The sequence below is a fragment of the Prunus persica genome, chromosome G2 (genome assembly GCF_000346465.2).
Source record: "Prunus persica cultivar Lovell chromosome G2, Prunus_persica_NCBIv2, whole genome shotgun sequence".
Classification (NCBI taxonomy): domain Eukaryota; kingdom Viridiplantae; phylum Streptophyta; class Magnoliopsida; order Rosales; family Rosaceae; genus Prunus; species Prunus persica.
In genome coordinates this window covers 3372499-3393714 of record NC_034010.1, presented here as the reverse complement: position 1 = coordinate 3393714, position 21216 = coordinate 3372499, and the positions used below count along the sequence as shown (strand labels likewise).

Here is a 21216-nt window from a genome sequence, read left to right as displayed (position 1 = left end):
TTGATTTCTGATAGTTGCCTACATGCTACGGGTTCCACATTTTTGTTTTTTTAAAATTTTAAATTGATTAAAATATTATGTTTTGGAAAAATTGAAGAAACAAAGAGAAAAAAAAAAAAAAAAAATCCCCAAACCAGCACCCCCTACCGCCGATTTTCTTCTCCCCCCTTTCCCCAGGCCACACCTTTCAACCCCAAAATCCTTCCCCCCACACCCTCCTTTTACCCAAACCCCCCCCCCCCCCCCCCCCCGATTTCTTATCCCCCTGCCCGACCCCAAAATCCGGTCCCCCACCCACTGGTGGCGCCCTCCTCCCTCAGTAGGGAATCTGCAGATCTCCTTCTCTATCTTCTCTCTCTCTCTCTCTGTGTTTGTGTGGAAGCAGAGCAGAAACCACAACAGCAATCCAATCTTCTCAACTCTCAAATCAAACTCAGGTATGTACTTCTAATAACTGCTTTAACTTGTTATGTTCTAATTGAATCCAAAAACTAAAATACATATTCTAGGAACTTTCCGACGTGATTCCGTCTTTGTCTGACCTCCGATCGCCCTGATTCTTAAACCAAAGCTTTCATCTCATTCCCTTCTACCTATCCCGACCAAGACCCAGCCCAGACAGTCACTATGCAAGGCGAATACTTGATCGAAAGTCAATACTTTGCCACAGTTCCCGTTACTGTTTGAGCAGCTTTCCTGCCGTTTACGGCCACCGTTTGTTGGGTTTTGTTGCTCTCCTTGCAAGGAACATTTTTCGTGCTGACGCCATCTCCATTGTATTACCGTGGAAGCCGGATCGACACCGTGAAGATCGGCCCTCGAGCCGCGACTTTCCGACGGCTTTTCCGGTCGCTTCCAGTAATTTTTTAGGTGAAGTCCCTTTACAAAAGTTGTTATACTGGTTGTGATCCTCAATTTGATATGAGGCTTGACAGCCGTTGTTGAGATTTTCCGGTATACCAGATATGGAACCTGAACCTATTTTACCAACTATTACGGGACATGCCGACTCATCCAGACTTGTTGAGTTGGTCAGGGAACTGAGAGAACTGGGTGCAAAACCTTTTTATGGAACTAGGAGCTACATGAAAGCTGATGAGTGGTTTGGTAATATAGAGACCTTGTTCGAAATAATGGAGTGCTCTGAGGTTGAAAAGAAAGAGTTGGCTGTTTTTCTCTTGCAAGGTAAAGCTCGATATTGGTGGGCTGAAGTTAAGAGAGCTGAAGACGTATCACTGATGGACTGGGAAGGGTTCAAGACGGTTTTCTATGCCAAGTATTTTCCTGGGAAAGATAGGCTGGAGGCTTCTTTCTTGAGTCTTGAGCAGGGCTCTATGTCTGTGGGTGACTATGAGGCTAAATTTTCGAGGTTGCTTCGTTTCGCACAACCAATGACTGAGGTGCAGAAAGCACGAAAGTTTGAGTTGGGATTGGTTGATGACATTAGAAGCTCAGTGGTTAACTTGAGACTCCAAACCTTGACTGAAGTGGTAGACTGCGCCATCGCAGTTGAGAAGACTATTGAGCTGTACATACAACACCAAAACAGACAAAGAGATTACAGAGGAAAAGGGAAGGCGTCAGCTCAATGTATGTGTGCATCAGGTGGAACTGGAAAGAGGCAGAGAACGGGGAATCAAAAAGAAGGCCGAGCAGCTATGCATGCTCAACAGACAAGAACAAGTGAGTGTTACAACTGTAGTGAGGTCGGACATTTGTGTAGGGATTGTCCAAAACCGAAGGCCCACTGTTGTTTCAAATGCAAGCAGCCGGGGCATTTGGCTAAAGATTGCACTCGGGGGTAGACTTGAGTGTTTGTTGGATGGCAGAGGACAGACTGAAGTGGAAGTTATGTAAATCTTTTTGCTACCGTTATATAAGTGCTGTTTGATACATGAGGATCATGTTCATTCATTTCTCAGTTTTATGTGCGCGTGTTTGAATCAACTCTCTGGTGTTTTTGTGCTTGCAAAAGTGTACTTGTAAATCTTGTAGTAAATTCACTCTTGGAAAGAGTTTCATGGCTCATGGGAAACCAAGGGACACCTCCTTCCGCATTGGGTTTCAATTTTCATTCTCATGGGAAACCAAGGCAACATTGCATTAAATCATCTGAAAGTTTGAAACCCATGTCAAATATAAGTAAAATTGAAGAAAATCCAAAATCCAAAAAATAAAATAATAAAAAATGAAAAAATGTTAGAAAGTAATGATACGATTATGTCCCTTTAAGATTACTCTCTAAAATCGTCAATGGAGTCTAGCCCAGTGCAAAAGGTCCTTTGTCTTGCAGATTAGAGGTTTCAGGTTCAAAATTTCATGATATCTTGGTTGCTTGTGTGTAAAAAGTCTCAGGTTCAAAATTCCATGATATCATGGTTGCTTGTGTGTAAAAAAATATATCTCTAAGAAGAAATTGACCTATTATTGGTTTTGAGTCAATGAATTAGAAGGTTGTTTGTCTCCACTATGTCATATCATGAATAAATATTATATTGTTTAATCATGGCTCATTCAAAACCAAGACGTGGGCTAACTAACAATTTATATGTATATATTTTAGCAAAACATGTCATGTGACATTTGCACATTTGCAAGCAAAAAAAATTTAAGAAATTGACTGATTAATTACTGAATTTGGCAGAAATTATACCCAACTATGTATGGATCGAAGGTCCCTCCAATGGGGAAATTGACGACACCGCCACCACCAGAGGACTGCTGCAACATCCTTCCATTCCGGACTCGGTCTCAAGCTCTGAGTTGACTCAGTTCCACTCTCTGGTTTGTTGGAAAAGCTCTCTCCAGAGTTAGAGTGGTGGAAAAGCTGCAGAGAACCACCAACGGCAGCAGTACCGCGGCGGCAATAAGAAGCTTTGCCACAAAATTTGCCGCCATTTCTCTCTCCCTCTCCCTCTCCCGGGATGTGCAAGTCTCTCCCAGATGACAACCGATAACAGAATTTCAAAATAGGAATGACGTTAGCTTTATTATTTCGTATCTTAAATAAATATTTTAATATTTTAATTAATTTGGTAATCAGCTTCCTTAGTTTTGTTTTCTTTTTGGACGGCTTTTCAGCTACGATGCTTTCACTCGGTCTTCACGTAACCATGTTTGATCACACACACACACATTCTAACTTCTCTCGAAGCTTTACACCAGATGGATCAAAAGAAAACTGAGTTGTGGCACTTCGGAGGTGATTGGTTTGAAGAAAAATGGGTATGGGAATGAGAAATTATTTACTTGTCAATGTTAGCAAGTGGAAAAGGTTATCATAGCTCATGGGAAACAAAGACACCTCCATCTACTTTGAGTTTCATTTTTCCCTATATGGGAAACCAACGCAAGCATTCATTACACATGTTTTTATGACCAATGACTTCAATTTGAAGAAAAAGAACCCAAAGTTAGGCATCATTTGATTTCTCAACAAACAAAAGATGTGACGGTCTATTTTAACCGTATTATTATATATCCATTAATCACTCAACATTATTCATGTTTATTTTTCTTCTTCTTTTTTCCTCCATTGGAGCATCAAAATATTTATTATAAGAATAAAATTTGAGTTCTGGGTTTGATTTATTTTCCATTTTTTCTATTCATTGTAAGAAGTATTTTGCATATTTCTAATGTAGGGGTATAATTGGAAAGATAAACAAAATTTGATTCCAATTTTTGCACAAACCAAACATGATAAATAAAATTTTCTGATTAATATTCCATTTATAATCTATCGAGAAAAAAAAAAAGACATAAAAATTGATTTCTCACCAATTGCTTTATGTGAACCAAACAAGACCTAGGAGGCACACCACTCTCATCCTATATTTTTCATTATTAAACAAAAATATATACATTTTTTATTTTATTTGGTGTGTTAGAACTAGATTTAGGACTCGACCTAACTACGTTGGTGGTCATTATTATGTTTACTTCTTTCATGAAATTGGATAATTAAACTTAATTGGGCCTAAATAATTAAAATAGAGTATACACAACACATCCTCTTTGGGCTCAGAGTTGGATAGTTGAACAAAATAACCCTATATTTCTTAGGAAGCACGGTATTATTACATATTCAATTTATTAGGTCTGAATTGAGGAATGGTAGCAACCTCTTCTTTTCCTCAAACACATTGCATTGAACAATTAGCCAAATTCACATTAGCACATATTGATGATTTGTAATTGTTCACTGCATATGTGATGATTTTTAATAGTCTAAGTCAACATTGTTCTAAATTTCTTCTTTTATACAAGTGGAAAGTTACCTAGAAGTTCGTAGGCAATTTCAATAGCTTTGGGACAAGTATTCATAGTTTCACACAAACATTTTCATACACCATAAAAACCAATCTTGCACTTGGACTCGGTAAAGAAAAGACTGCTCGCGGAAAAAATGGAAGACGACCGCGCGCCACCAGCTAAGGAGTCTTCCTCCTCAAGCGCATGCAAAGACGTTCCCAATCTCCTCTCCTCCTTCGTCGATACCTTCGTCGACTTTTCCGTCAGTGGCGGCCTCTTCCTCTTGCCTCAAAATGACCAAAATGCCCTCCCTCACCACCGCAACCCCGGCGACGATCCTCTTCCGTCGCCCCCACCTCTGCAGACCTATTATCCCCCGCAGGACCGCTTGATTGCCATAGGCGATCTCCACGGCGACTTGGAGAAGACCAAGGAATCGCTGAGACTCGCTAAATTGATCGACCCGGAGTCGGGTAAATGGGTCGGAGGGTCGTCCACCTTGGTCCAGATCGGCGACGTGTTTGACCGTGGCGGCGACGAGCTCAAAATCCTTTATTATCTCGAGAAATTGAGACGAGAAGCTGCGAGATGCGGCGGCACGGTGATTACAATGCACGGGAACCACGAGATCATGAACGTCGAAGGAGATTTCAGGTTTGCGACTCACAAGGGCTTGGATGAGTTTAGGGGTTGGGCCGATTGGTATTGCATTGGGAACCGAATGAAATCACTTTGTAAAGGCTTGGAAGAGCCCAAAGATCCCTTTGATGGGGTCCCTCTAGGGTTTGAGAATGTCAAGGAAGAGTTTGTAGATGGGTTTAGGGCTAGAGTTGCAGCATTGAGGCCAAATGGTCCCATTTCGTCCCGGTTCCTGGCCAAGAACTTGACTGTATTGGTTGTTGGAGATTCGGTTTTCGTCCATGGCGGGCTTTTGGCCGCACACGTTTCTTATGGCCTGGAGAAGATCAATGCGGAGGTGAGGGATTGGGTTCATGGATTGAAGGACAGATTTGCACCCGAGTATTGTCGTGGAAGGAATGCCGTGGTTTGGTTGAGGAATTTTTCGCATGAATTTGCGGAGAAGTGTGATTGTTCAGCTCTTGAACATGTTTTATCGACAATTCCTGGCGCTAAGAAGATGATTATGGGTCATACCATTCAAGAGTTTGGGATTAATGGCGTTTGCGAAGAGAGAGCAATTCGGATTGATGTTGGTATGTCGAAGGGGTGTATTAATGGGTTGCCTGAAGTTTTGGAGATCAATGGGAATTCAGGTATGAGGATCTTGACCTCAAATCCATTGTACGAGAAGAAGAAGTATGGATCTTCTGTGGAAAGTGAGAGGAGGCCAGGGCCTGGATTTTTGCCTCAAGAGCATGGACCAAAACAAGTGGAAGTGAAGGCTTAACTATTTGGGTATTTTATGCTAAACCTTACTAGTCTTACTTAAATGGAGCTCCTTCTGAACATATATGACTTTTTACTTTTTATTTTCTAAACTATTATTCAGCTGGCTCCGGAAGTGTAAATATTTAATCATCAATAGTCAAGCTGGAAATTGGATCAATACTAACATTTTGGTATTCTTTAATTTGTGTTTCTGTAGCTGTTTTTGTTTTTCAACGTGAAACATTAGTGCTTTCACTAAGATTGGAAAATGTTTTTTGCAAGCAGGGGATATATGTATACAAGTTTTGTTTTGTCATGTTATACGTGTTTCGACTGTTTATTAAACTCTTTAGTGTGTTTCTACTTTTATTGATGCATTGTTGATCACTCATATCCTGAATCATTAGAAGTAGCTACCATTAGAAGTAGTACGATAAGAATTCGGATCGCTATTTATTTTGGATTATAAATTGGTAATGACCAACTATCAAGAGTAATTCTCATTTTTTTTTTAAAAGAACTATCAATGTATTGTTGTTTTGTTCCCGACAAGGAAGATTTTACTTGAATGCTCTTACTCTTTTCAGTTGATTTTGTCCACAATTGTGTTCTGATCATTGATGCTGGTAAAAGTGAGGGATGTGATTATGGTCTGATGACCACGAGTAGAATACACAATGACTTATGAGTGTGACGCCAAGTAGGCATATATAAAGGTTTGGGCATCAAGAATTTGGAATCTTAAGAAAGACCCATAATTTTCTGCTTTGAAAGTGTTTCGCCATTACAATTGTAATGATATGTGGATCGATTGTTGGACAAGTAATATATTCTCTGGATTTTTCCCAATAGTTTGAAGGAATAACTTTGGTGGCATATGTATTAAAAATAATGGATCTAGACACAATTTTGTGTTTGATTTTAATTTTATAGGCAGTTTCCAGAGACATGGTCTTGAAATAGCTGGAATTTTTAAGAGTTTGCCTTATTGCAGCTTTTGCTTTTCTTGAATCAGAATCTGGAAATTGCAATGGAGAACATCATTTCTCTGCGATTCATTTTAAAAATGATCTGTATTGAAAGTTGGATTCAGGAGAACTGATTTTCTAACAATGCAAGTACGGGGATTTGGGTTTCTATGCAGTTCTTCCAGCTATCAATATCACTCTTAGCCTCCTTTGTTTCAAAAACTGCCTCAAGCTCAAGCTCGCCAGCACTCCTGCTCACCAGGTATTAGAAAATAAAAAGAAAAGAGTATAGAACTAATGAGGGCCATAGTACATTGAGTTGAGTTTATGCCAATTCATGCTATGCCCTTTTAAATTGAAATTTGAACCCAAATAGTCCTCACTTTAGTCAAATACATTAATTCTTCCCTGCAGTCAAATACATTAATTCTTCCCTGCAGTCAAATCTCTGTTTCCTTCATTTTCCTGCAGTAGTACTTTTTATTTCAATTTGGGTGACTTTTAAATATTTTAATCATTCAAAGCTTTCAATATTGTTATTGACTTGTTTTGTTGCATAGTTTGGAATATCCTGAGAGTAGGGTCCTCTGTGAGCACCAAATCTATAAAAGTATCCTATAGTTCAGCTACTTGAACTGCACAGATGCTAAAGTCGAAAGTGAAAAATAGGCCGACAAAGAGATCTGAAATTAGAGTGAAGGACGGATAAATAGTGCCAACTAAGCATAACATCTGAAAGTAAATACTAATTTTTTCATTCTTTTCAAAACAGATTTCCTGTCTGTTACATGGTACAATATAACTTAAATAACTGCTGTTCCATATCCTTAAGTTTTATAAATTATTCGATAATTGTTATGGAGGGGGTTATATAATTTGAGTTTTGGTACGATGGAGCTCAACATTGAGCTCAAGAATTCCTCTGATAGTTATTGTAACCTAACATAGGTATGGTTGAAATTACAGTTCCTTTGGAAAAAGCCTGCCTTTGATTTGGTTTAGTTACAAATTTACAATGCTTTTTTATGAATTTACTCAAATAGGTGGATCAATAGGAGACCATAATTTCTCGTCTCAACATATGCTTTCTTTTGGCCTTCTCTGTTGGATCAATGTTGTCCATCCTGGAGGCTTTAGTTATAAGTGCTGGGAGAAGTTCAAATACATGGTCGGAACTTCCTTGCTAATGGATAGAAGGGGCTAAGTAAATACTGTTGAGATGACTACCGGAACTTGCTTTTTTCTCTGTTATAGTTGAAATGCATTCTCTGCTTTTAATATCAATTAATAATGTCAGATTGTCAACTTTGTAGATTGTTTTTTGTTAGTAAATTTTTTGTCTTAAGTTGACTGAACCTTTACCATTTGTATCGCAGCATGACTGTTACTAGATTCATACTCCAGTCATCTCCTTGTTCGACATGCATTTTGCTGACAGTCGTCTGCATGTCCATACACCCACTTGTCTCTTTTATTTTCCTTCTATATTGTAGGAGCCATCATAACCATTTCCCATTTTCCACTTTCTTGATCAGATGGCAGACAAGCATACTTGGTCAAACAAAGAAGATAAAACATTGCCGGCTGACATCGAGGAGTCGTCGTTGCAAATGGCGAATGTGATGGAGTAGCTACTTTTAAGAATAAATGAATGCAGGAAGGTTAATGAATGCAGGAAGGTGTTGTAACTTGTTCATCTTCTTCAATTCCTCCCAAGGATATATGGTGAATCTGTGATTATGGAGTTGCTTTATAAGATATATCCAAGTATTCACTACATTCTAATCGTAGAAGTTATCTTCTCTCTTTTCTGGTTTATGTATCCAACTATATTCTAAGATGCATTTGAGGAATATAATTATCATTTAGATTTCAATTTTGAGTACAGGAATGTGAGCAATTACTCTCTCGACGTAGAGCTTGTATAAATAGGGATAAGCATCAATGGGACTGAATTTGCATAAGCTTTGTTATGATAGCGAACCAAACCACCGTGCAGACTTGAATTATGGACTTATTATCACAGCTGTTAAACCGGACTTTTCTTGCCTTATCTCAAGTCCCGCAAGAGCTATATCTATTAATGCATCTGGAAGGAAAATACTAATGGAAGTAATTGTTTTTGACTGTGTATAGTAATTGTTTTTGTTCATTCATAACTGAGTAAATACACTTCGGGAAAGATTTTGGGGACTCTGAATATTGTTGGGAAGCTTTAGCATCCAACCTCTTTTTCCTCAATTTGTCTCTCAACTTTCTCAAGCTAGGATATTATGGGGCCCAGTTGGATAGATATTGAAGAAATAATTCGATTTTAAAGTATCACTAACTATGCTACTTCCCTAAAAGCATCACCAATTAAGATTTATTATGTAATCTTCCGCATCTAACTACACGTGTTATAACAAGACTGTGTGTCATTATTGATAAGTCGCAAAAAAAGGTATAATACTAATTAATAGAGGCACGTGTTATAATATAAATAGGTTGATAACATATAATGGAATGTTTATAAATTGTAAACTTTGAGAAGTCCAGTGATTAATTTGGCCAAATTTTTTTCTTAGTAACCAAATTGAATTTTTGTGCAAAATTCAGTGACCAAAAAGGTATTAACCCTAGAATTAAATCAGAATGATTCCATTCACACCTCCTTGTTCTATTTTCCCACACACTATTTGATGAAAATTTTAATGAGCAATTTGAGAGAACCTTTACGCGTAGACGTCTACATTATGTTTGGTAGCTCAAGAAAATCAACATACATTATTACTGCTTAAGAGTTGAAAGAGGTACAGATCATTGGCTTTATCTCAAGCCCTGCAATATAAGGAAACGAGTAATGGTAGTAATTTTTTTTTAAAAAAAACTGAGTATATATGCTATGGACATCAGAATAAGTTACAAAATTTTGTTTGTATATTTAAGCATATTTTTAATTTCTTTTATTTCTTAAGCGAAAAAAAATTGTATTTCCTACAAGATACTGGCATGTCCCTGTCATATATCAACTAGGTGAATAAGTACTGGAAGAAATTCATCGTGGGAATGATTGATTCCGACTCTCAATCCTTTCGGTTCATTCTTATTGTTTTGATTACAAGTTAGTAAACATGTCATTACTATCTAAAGGATCACTAAATATTATTCCCCCAACATGACATGACCCAAATGCCAAAATGTGACTTCATAGTAGTAGCATGTCCTTTGATACTCAAAAGGCTCAATTAGTCTTACTCAACATTAATGCCATTTGACAAACTTGAACAAGCAGGAAAGCAAAATGCTGGTAGAAGTTAGGGAAGTGGAAAGTCAGTGAATGAAAATAAATACCATTTGAACTGCAAAGCCGGTGAGCATGTTGCCTCTTTGTACTAAGATGCGGTTCAATCTTAATGAAGTTCACATCAATCCCTCAATTAATAATTAAGGGAAGCACATGAGCCTCCTAAACAGTTCATCTAACTTTCTATAAATAACAAGGTTGCTGGAACTGATAAAAAGCACCAAAGCCAGCTTAACCACCTTGTAAAAGTTGGATTTACTACTTTTATACCATTTTAATGTTGCAGGGTTTTGGCTCAAAAATCTGTAATACATTATTAGCATAAAAAATCAGTGCCATAGAATTAATTTTGGCTCTGTGATTGTCAATCTTATGAAAATAGGAAGTGTTACGGTCACCAGCTTGCATCCAATTGACACGAGAACGTTGGTGCCAATATAGTTCATCGAGTTCTAGTAACTTGTCGAGCTCATTTGCAACCAATTTCTTACTATGGAGAATGGCTTAAGTGTTGAAATATAATCCTTCTGCAGATTTCCTAGAGCTGAAGTCATCTTCTATTTTTTGTTTTCCTGCTAAGTCTATTTAAATGATGTAATGAGAACCATTAGATCATAGTCTAGGTGGATTCTCTAGCTTAGATTTGGTATGACATGTGTAATCACCTAATAGGGTGACAGCTGTAATTCTGTTAGAGAGAATCACACTTCTCTCTCTGTCAGTCACACTATGTGTGCTGCAGAATTTGCTGAATTCAATAGAACAGTGCATTCCTATTTTTCTCTTAACTCTCTCTAGCAAAATGCTCTAGAATGAGCACCTCTTCCTAATCTGAAAATACACATACAAACTGAGAATTCTAACATGGCCTCAGAGCCTAGTTCGATTGTTTATTGGGCGTGAATCTGTGAGATTCGAGCTGGTGCTTGGCTGAGCTGACGTTGAGCTCACTCAAAATTTCACGAAGCCCTTCTAGCTGCGTCTGATGTCTAACATGGCAGGATCAAGCTCTTCTGAGTTTCGTACACTAGTGTTCAATGGAGAAAACTATGAGTTTTGGAGCATTCAAATGAAGACCATTCTGAAATCTCATGGACTGTGGGATTTGGTTGAAAATGGCTTTGATGCTTTAGATCCAATGAAGGAAAAAGGAAAGGAAGAAGGATCTAAAGCTGCTGAAGAAGAGAAGTCTACATCGGCTGAGATTTTGATGAAAGATGCTCGTGCACTTGGACTGATCCAAGGTGCAGTCTCAGACCAAATTTTTCCCAGAATAGTGAATGAGGAAACCTCAAAAGGTGCATGGGATATTCTGAAGCAGGAGTTTAGAGGCGATAAACAGGTACGAAGTGTGAAACTACAAGGCTTACGTAGAGAGTTTGAATACACTCGTATGAAGGATAGTGAGTCATTCTCTGGTTATGTAGCTAAACTGTTTGATTTAATTAATCAAATGAAAAGTTATGGTGAAGAGTTACCTAGAGAAAGAGTTGTGCAGAAATTGCTTATTAGCTTGCCTAGATCTTATGACTCTATATGTTCTGTGATTGAGCATTCAAAGAATCTTGACACTCTTCAAATTCAAGAAGTGGTTGCGTCTCTCAAGAACTTTGAGCTCAGATTGGATAGGCACACTGAAAACTCCACAGAAAAGGCTTTTACTAGCCTAAACATAGAGAGTAAAAGCTCTAAGAATGGAAGTTCTTCTGGAGGTAACAAGTCTCAAAAGAACTGGAAGGAAAATGGGAAGAATTGGAATAACAAGTCCAACTCTAATTCCAAACCAAATGCATCAAATGAAGGAACTAAAACACCCTGCAAGCACTGTGAAAAACTGCACTATGGCAAGTGCTGGTTTGAAGGAAAACCAAAATGCAGAGGATGTGGAAAGTTTGGTCACATGGTTAGAGATTGCCATGGAAACCAACCTGTGCAGAAAGTGAATTATGCCAATCAGGTTGAAGAAACTGGAACATTGTTTTATGCATGCAATGCTGTGACAGATGTGAAATTGAACAATTCTTGGTATGTGGACAGTGGCTGTAGTAACCACATGACTGGAGATGAAAGGCTACTGATAGATATTCGAAGGGATGTAACTTCCAAGGTGAAAATGGGGACTGGAGAGACAATTCAAGTTGCAGGAAAAGGTACACTTGTGATAGAAACCAAGACAGGCAGAAAACACATTCAAGAAGTGATGTTGGTGCCTGGTTTAGAAGAGAACTTGCTCAGTGTTGGTCAGATGATGGAACATGGGTATTGTTTAGTATTTGGAGAGGGAATGGTGACAATTTTTGATGATTGGTCACTGCAAAATCCTATAGCTAAGGTTCCAATGACTAGCAATATGTGTTTCTCTCTCACAATGGTACCTGCTACTCAGTTGGTGCTGAGAGCAAGTGTGACTCACAGTTTGCAGACTTGGCATAAAAGGCTGGGCCATCTTAATGATCAAAGCATCAAGATGTTGGCAAATCAAGACATGGTTCATGGACTGCCTAGTCTGGAGAAGGATTTTGCAGTTTGTGAAGGCTGCAAGCTGGGAAAGTAGCATAGAGACTCATTTCCTGCAGAATCTACTTGGAGAGCTCAGTTTCCATTTGAATTAGTTCACACTGACATCTGTGGTCCAATGCAGATTGCATCAATGTCAGAAAACAGATATTTCCTGTTATTCATTGATGATTATACAAGAATGGCTTGGGTTTATTTTCTTAGAAATAAATCTAATGCTTTTGAATGTTTCAAGAAGTTCAAAGCAATGGCAGAATTGCAGAGTGGACACAAAGTGAAATCACTTAGAAGTGACAGAGGTGGAGAATTCATGTCAAATGAATTCCTTGCATACTGCAGTGAGGCTGGAATACAAAGACAACTGACAGTAGCATATTCCCCTCAGCAAAATGGAGTTGTTGAGAGGAAGAACAGGACTGTGATTGAGATGGCAAAGTCTATGCTACATGAAAAGAGTCTTCCATATGAGTTTTGGGCAGAAGCTGTCCATACAGCAGTCTACCTTCTCAACAGGTGTCCTTCTAAGTCTCTTAAGAAAATGACACCATTTGAGGCCTACACAGGAAGAAAGCCAGGTATTGCACACTTGAAAGTGTTTGGATGCCTATGTCATGTACTTATTCCTTCTGTTTTGAGACACAAGTTGGAAGAAAACAGTCACAAATGCATTTTTGTGGGCTATGGATTGTGTGAAAAAGGCTATAGACTCTATGATCCTAAGACTAGAAAGATTATCTTGTCTAGGGATGTCTATTTTGATGAAGAAGCCTCATGGAAGTGGGAGAATCCTAGCAATGCAGATGTGAGAATGCCTATGCCAGATGGAAATCAAGGTACTGCAGAAACTGAACAGAGGCTATTAGATGAACAATCTCAGTTTTTGGATACTCAAATGCAGATGGAAGAAGAAATTGCACCTCAAGGGGAAGAAATGCTTGATGAGACTCAAAGGTTTGATCACACACCTCACAAGTGGAGGAGTATTAATGACATAATGGCACAATGCAACATGTGCATTGTAGAACCTGACAGCTTTGAAGAAGCAGATTTGGATGAATCATGGAGATGTGCAATGGAGCTGAATTGGAGACGATTGAGAAGAACAATACTTGGAAATTAGTTGACAGACCATCTAACAAACCAGTAATTGGTGTTAAGTGGGTCTACAAGGTCAAACTGAACCTAGATGGTACTGTGCAGAAAAATAAAGCTAGGCTTGTGGCTAAAGGCTATTCACAGAAGCCTGGAATTGACTATAATGAGACATTTGCCCCTGTGGCAAGACTTGACACCATCAGAACTGTGATAGCCCTTGCAGCACAAAAGGAATGGAACCTATTTCAACTGGATGTGAAGTCTGCCTTTCTCAATGGCATTCTAAAGGAGGAAGTTTATGTTGAACAACCTCAAGGATATGTTCAAGAGAGCAAGGAAACCAAGGTGTATAGGTTGAACAAGGCTCTATATGGACTGAAACAAGCCCCAAGGGCCTGGTATGATGAAATAGATGCCTATTTCAACACTGCAGGTTTTAAGAAGAGCTTAAGTGAAGCTACTCTCTATATCAAAACAAGTGACACCTCAGGTATTATCATTGTCTCACTTTATGTAGATGACATTATATATACTGGAAGCTGCCCTAAAATGCTTGAAGAATTTAAACAAGATATAATGCAACACTATGAGATGACAGACTTGGGTCTGTTGCACCATTTTCTTGGCATGGGAGTGGAACAAACTAATAAGCATATTTTCATTCATCAAAAGAAATATGCCATGAAAATTCTTGAGAAGTTTGGAATGAGAGACTGCAAGTCAGTGGCAATTCCATTAGTGGTGAATGAGAAATTGTGTAGAGAAGATGGGAGTGAAGCAGCAGATGAAAGTGAATTCAGACAGATTGTAGGAAGTCTGCTTTATCTGACTGCCACAAGACCATATGTCATGTTTGCATCTAGCTTGCTTGCTAGGTTTATGCACAATCCCTCAAAGGAACACATGGGAACTGCTAAAAGGGTGCTGAGATACATACAAGGCACATTGGATTTTGGAATTGAATTTGAAAAGGGGAAAACAGCTACTCTAATTGGGTACTGTGACAGTGACTGGGCTGGGAGTGAGGATGATATGAGGAGCACCTCAGGATATGCCTTCACACTAGGCTCAGGCATGTTATCTTGGGCTTCCATCAAGCAAAACACAGTTGCTCTATCTACAGCCGAAGCTGAGTATGTGAGTGCTGCAGAAGCAACTTCACAAGCTAAGTGGCTCAGATTTATGCTTGAAGATTTTGGTGAAGAACAAGTAGAAGGGACTCCAATTCTATGTGACAACACCTCTGCAATTGCAATGGCAAGGAATCCAGTTCATCACCAAAAGACAAGACACATCAGCAGGAAATTTCATTTTATAAGGGAAGCCATTCAAGCAAAAGAAATTGAACTGGTGTACTGCAAGACAGAAGATCAGATAGCAGACATTTTGACTAAGGCTCTGCCTAAGGATCAGTTTGTAAGGCTGAGAAGCTTGCTTGGAGTGAAATCAGCCAAAGGATTAGAAGGGAGTGTTGAAATATAATCCTTCTGCAGATTTCCTAGAGTTGAAGTCATCTTCTATTTTTTGTTTTCCTGCTAAGTCTATTTAAATGATGTAATGAGAACCATTAGATCATAGTCTAGGTGGATTCTCTAGCTTAGATTTGGTATGACATGTGTAATCACCTAATAGGGTGACAGCTGTAATTCTGTTAGAGAGAATCACACTTCTCTCTCTGTCAGTCACACTATGTGTGCTGCAGAATTTGCTGAATTCAATAGAACAGTGCATTCCTATTTTTCTCTTCACTCTCTCTAGCAAAATGCTCTAGAATGAGCACCTCTTCCTAATCTGAAAATACACATACAAACTGAGAATTCTAACATTAAGAGGGGGCAATAGTTTGAAAGGAAGCCAGAGAGGTACGCAGAGACTGAATTTTGGAATTCATATGACTGAGTTTTTGACTTTTTCAGTTGTCCATTGTTCCTCAAACTGGAACGACGTGGATTCCGACAACTCCAAACATCAACACCAGGCCATACGTTGGGGAGGAGAAAAATTGGGTAATGGTCAGAAGAATATGCTGAAAGATGGTAGATGGTGAAATTGTCTTACTGCTGAAACAAGGTTAAATTACTAAAGCCTCTATCTAATCGCGCTTGAACATTGACGTTATCTTTGAGGTTGTTCGTCCAGGTAAAAGGACAACCCACAAAATTAAATGATAACAGATTACAGGCGTCAATTACCAGTTGAAAATATTCGATTTGACCGACGGAGGGGAGGCAAAGGCTATTTTTTTTCCGTCCTTAGACATAATCTCATTGAAGTCACCGCAACACATCCATGGACCAATATCCACCTGACTCAAACGACAAAGAAACTTCCAAAAATGAATCCGTCGAGTAGGGTCAGGATGACCATAGAACCTGGTAATTCGTGTAACAAAGGAATTAGGAAAGGTAACCCGAGCCTCAATATGTCCCGAAAAGGATGAGAGCAACACAACCTATAAACTAGGCTTCCAAAGAATACAGAGACCACCAAAGAACCCTTCACGGGGAACATAGAGGACTCCAACCACACCAAGTTTTTGGACCAATCCCCCCATCTGGACAACAGTCATACGAGTCTCAGTAAGGAAAACAATATATGGTGTTTTGTACTGTAAGAGGTTTCTAAGAACACGGAACGTATGACGGTTACCGCCCCCACACGTTCTAGCTTAATACAACCATATTAGAGACCAGAATTTCCACTCTAACCACCGAGCCAAGCCGAACAAAAAAACCTCAGCATGCGAAGGAGAAAGACAAAGACAGGAGAGCAAAAATTCAAAGAATTACCACAACACTAGCACGCTTAGAAAAACATCGGCAGGGACCCAGAGTCACAGACAGTGAAACCAGCATGTGGGCGGCGCGAGGGAGACACGAGGCAGAGAGCCCTAACTCCGACCATGCTCACAATCGATACCAGACCAAACCCAATAAAATCTCAAGAGACCAGTCCATTAGCAACTGTGATGAGCCCGAGTGGATAAGGGAGAGACAAAACCAGTCGCTCGTGGCGAGTGGTAAGTCGAGAAGGAGAGGCGATGACTACACTTATCGTTGGCAAAGGAGGAATGATGGTTGCAGCGGCTGACCTTGAGGGGGAACCCTAGATATGATGTGTAGCTAATTTCCTGTCTTTATTTATACTGTTATGACTTGGTTTTTTCAAGCTTGATCTATTTTTGGTTATTCTGAGTGTGCACTCTTAATTGGGATGCTTATGCCAGAGTTTGTTTGATCATGCATGATCGTTAGTGGTGGAGCCCCAAATTGTCTTAATTTTGATGTTAGTTCGTTATTGTAATGACCCGTTGTGACTAGTGGCTTTTTTGGCTGAATTATGAATGCAATTCCAGAATTTCTTAAAAATAAAATAAAAAATATATATATATATTATAATATGAGTGTATGTCATAATTCATAAGTCATGTATAGTATTAATTGTTAAAAAAAAAGGGTATGGTATTAATTAATAGGTATAGGTGTTATAATATAAATAGATTGGTAACATGCAAGGACTTGTAGCTCAAGTGATAATCGTCATACCGAAGAATTTCTTAAAAATATAACCTCGTAGCTAGTACCTTATATATAAGAAAATTTTCTCAATGTGTCCCTTACATCACACCTCCTTGCGTTGCTAGTTCTTTTTTTTTTTTTTGGTCAAAACATTGTGTTACTAGTTCACATGTTATAATTGGTGGACAACATGATTAATTTATTAGGGACCTAGGGTATAGTATCAAAATAAGAATGCTTCCATTCACACCTCCTTGTCATATTTTCCCACACACTATTTGATAAAAATTTTAATGAGCAATTTGAGAGAACCTGGACGCTTAGACGTCTAGATTATATTTGGTAGCTCAAGAAAATCAACATACATTATTAATATTGCTTAAGAGTTGAAAGAGTTACAGATCATTGGCTTTATCTGAAGTCCTGCAATATAAGGAAACAAGTAATGGTAGTAATTTTTTTTTTACTGAGTATATATGCTATGGACATCAGAATAAGTTATAAAATTTTGTTTGTATATTTAAGCATATTTTTAATTTCTTTTATTTCTTAAGAGAAAAAAAAAACTGTATTTCCAACAAGATACTAGTATGTCACTGTCATATATCAATTAGGTGAATAAAATATTGGAAGAAAATCATCGTGGAAATGACTGATTCCGACTCTCACTCCTTCAGATTCATTCTTATTGTTTTGATTACAAGTTATAGTAGACATGTCATTACAATCTAAAGGATCACTAAATATTATTCCCCCAACGTGACATGACAAATTAAGCTTGGGATTAGTACCCAAATGCCAAAATGTGACTTCATAGTTAGTAGCATATCCTTTGATATTCAGAAGGCTCAATTAGTCTTACTCAACATTAATGCCATTTGACAAACTTGAACAAGCAGGAAAGCAAAATGCTGGTAGAAGTTAGGGAAGTGGAAAGTCGGTGAATGAAAATAAATACCATTTGAACTGCAAAGCCGGTGGGCATGTTGCCTCTTTGTACTAAGATCCTTTTCAATCTTAATGAAGTTGACATCAATCCCACAATTAATAATTAAGGGCCTCCTAAACAGTTCATCTAACTTATTATAAATAACAAGGTCGCTGGAACTGATAAAAAGCACCAAAGCCAGCTTAACCAACTTGTAAAAGTTGGATTTACTACTTCTATACCATTTTAGTGTTGCAGGGTTTTTCAATGCAGACCCGTCTTACTTTCCAAAGGGCCCTTCTGGGTCTCTGGTTGTGCTTGTTTGCTGTAAGCTTCTGCTACAGCAATGCAGAGACTATTGAGGAAGCTGGAGAACAAGCACTAGACAGAGCTTATTCAGGTGAGATATAATATATATATATATATATAGAGTTCTTTCATGAGACCCCTGCACATTATTACCTTGCGGATACCATTGTAAACATGGAGGAGAACAAAGAGAGGTAGTAGAAAATACATAGCCTCCACACGGTAATAACGTCCAGAGGTCCGCATAGGAGAAAATCTGTGTGTATATATATATATATATATTTATATGTGTGTGTATGTAATTACATATTAGTCTTAATGTGATCAAATAGTTCTTTTAGGCTACTTGATTACACTACAAATTTTCTTTTAGAAGGAAGCTACTTACGCTACATGACAGCTCTCGCAATGTAGCACAATACAATAACAGAAGTTACAAAACAGACCCCTTCATTGCTCGTTATTTTGAATTACTTACTGAAATCTCTAGGTTTGTTATTTTTTTTGTTAATTGTTTTTCTGATACGTAACATTCTTCTGCATCTCTTTGTGCACATGTCCAAATTGAAGAGCTGCAAACAGAGGCTGCAGAGCTGAATGAAGAAGGGAAGTTTGTCTTTAAGAAACACCCTCTACCTAAGATTCCCATTGTAAAGAAGCCATTTCCACCAAAGCCCTTCTTCAAGAAGCCACTTCCACCACCAGTTCCAATCTTCAAGAAGCCACTCCCTCCACCTGTTCCAGTCTTCAAGATTCCACCCTTCAAGAAGCCGGGTCATCCGCCGGTATCAGTTGTGGAAGGAAAACCATTTGTGAAGAAGCCATTTTTTCATCCCCTTCCGAAATTCAAGAAGCCGTCTCTACCTCCTGTTCCAATCTATAAGAAGCCACTTCCTCCACCAATTCCCGTATACAAGAAACCATTTCCCCATCCTATTTTCAAGAAGCCACTTCCTCCACCAATTCCAGTATACAAGAAACCATTTCCCCATCCTATTTTCAAGAAGCCAATTCCTCCACCCATTCCAACATTTCCTCCACATCCTTTCCTTGGGAAGCCACTCCCTCCTCTGGTTCCCTAAAGCTAGCCTAGTGTTCTTTCACCTAAGCCCATATTGTTAGGGGATGAAAGCATAGAAGTTATGCATTGGTTAGAATAAATTCCTACATGGAGCGAGAAAGAGAGAGAGAGAGAGAGAGAAGAAAGATGACAATGAAAGAAGAGACTGTTCTTGGAAGTTGGAACTTTACTATCAACTTTTGCATTGTAATATTTCTACATGTATTGTAATATTGCTTGTTCTTGCTGTTATATGGCTACTGTGTGATAGTAAATTTGCATTTTATCAGTTGAAGGAAATATTTTTCATTAATTCCAAAGAATCAACCTCAAGCCCTCAGCACATAAGACTTTTTCTGGATTAATAATTAGTACTCAAATGGTGAATTGTCAAGCCAACGGGTCCACAACTCAATGGTAAGAGCACTTGTTTGTAGATCAGTAACCTTAAGTTCGAACCTTAAACCCAATGGCACCTCCCCCTTCCAAACTTTGACAACAAAAAAATGGTGAATTGTCAAAGGAAAAGAACCACACTAAACGTACTTATTGAAGGACCTGTTTAATCATTACCTTGACCTGTTTAATCATTACCCTAATTCTAAGTCCTTAGAGCATCTACAATGGGCTCCCTAAACCACCTCTTTAGACAAATTTTAGAGAGGAATTGTAAAAATGCAACTCCAACTATGCTTCCTATCCACCTCATAAAATAGGGAGAGCTCTAGGAGCTCCTAAATCTGAGGAGAGAGAAAGGACTCATAGTGGCTCCATATAATTTAATGCTGCTTTATTTATTGAGTATTTCGAACCTTTATTCAATGCTAACTATTTTTTATTTTATTTTATAATAAAGATGGACCAATAAAAAAAGAGTTATAGCATTTATGACTCCCTAAACTAGAGAGCATAATTGAAGTTTAAATTTTATACAAAGCTCCTAAACACTACTACAAAAAAGCAAAAAGACGACGGTAAATCACCGTCGTGTATTTGGTTTTTCAATGGTCGTGGAATCCACCGTCATCTTTTCCCTCAAAAACCACGACGCTAAATAACCGTCGTTGTTAAACAATACAACGTCATCAAAAAATACAAAACGACGTCTTTGTACTGCAAAAAGATCTAAAAAAAGCAATCGAGGATGATAATAGACGACCAATTCTCTAAAAACACCGTCGTTAAAAAGGGAAAATATGACACATATTAAGAGAACAAAGCCGCAAGATAGACATACAACGACGACAATAAAAATACGCCGACGTTAATTATAATTTTCACGACAATAAAAAATATGACGTCTTTAAATACATTAGAAGACGACGTTATTGATACCTACTACGTCGCACATATAAACACAACCGTCGTACAATTAATTTTCCACTTCGATTTTTCGATAAAAGATGACGTGGAAATAGTTGTCAGTGTCATTATTTACGACGTATGTGTTTCTATAGTAGACGTTGAAAAACTAAACAACGTCAGTTACAAATATATGAGAGTCGTATTAAAAAATTTATACGTCCTATTTTCAGAAACAAACAACGACCATAAATATTAGACGTTGTTAAATACAACAACGTCGGAAAACAATAAAAACAGACGTGTTTAGTCTGCTAAAGTTCTACAACGTCTCTTATTTACAAAAAACCGTCGTGAAATAAATTTTCCACTTCGATTTTTCTAAAAAAGATGACGTGGAAATAGTTGTCAGTGTCATTATTTACGACGTATACATTTATATAGTCGACGTTGTATTTATATGTATTCATTACTCACGACGCACTTAATAATATAGACGACGTTGAACGTCTAAACAACGTCGGTTCCAAATAAATGAGAGCCGTATTACAGAACATATAGACGGCGTAGATTATGATGGGAGCCGTATT

At 38.3% G+C, this 21216-nt stretch overlaps 3 protein-coding genes across 7 annotated transcripts; all 3 read left to right on the top strand.

Annotated features, from left to right (window-relative positions):
- LOC109947466 lies at positions 241–2068 on the top strand. Its single transcript, XM_020557585.1, has 2 exons — positions 241–437; positions 510–2068. Exon 2 carries the CDS (start codon positions 966–968, stop codon positions 1803–1805), a length of 840 nt encoding a protein of 279 aa, XP_020413174.1. The 5' UTR covers positions 241–437; positions 510–965; the 3' UTR covers positions 1806–2068.
- Positions 4164–8496, top strand: LOC18786059 (shewanella-like protein phosphatase 2). 5 transcript variants are annotated; one of them, XR_002270291.1, is made up of 3 exons: positions 4164–5666; positions 6787–6873; positions 8147–8496. XR_002270291.1 is itself a non-coding variant. In XM_020557917.1 (2 exons), the coding sequence occupies exon 1, from the start codon at positions 4409–4411 to the stop codon at positions 5660–5662; it is 1254 nt and encodes a 417-aa protein (XP_020413506.1). In that variant the 5' UTR covers positions 4168–4408; the 3' UTR covers positions 5663–5670; positions 8147–8496. The 5 variants fall into 5 exon arrangements, 1 of the variants encoding a protein (XP_020413506.1); XR_002270289.1 differs by having other exon boundaries at positions 4164–5670; positions 6659–6873; XR_002270290.1 differs by having other exon boundaries at positions 4164–5670; positions 6638–6873.
- LOC109947017 (proline-rich protein 4-like) lies at positions 18142–19637 on the top strand. The gene is made up of 2 exons (XM_020556299.1): positions 18142–18355; positions 18835–19637. The coding sequence occupies exons 1-2, from the start codon at positions 18223–18225 to the stop codon at positions 19344–19346; spliced, it is 645 nt and encodes a 214-aa protein (XP_020411888.1). The 5' UTR covers positions 18142–18222; the 3' UTR covers positions 19347–19637.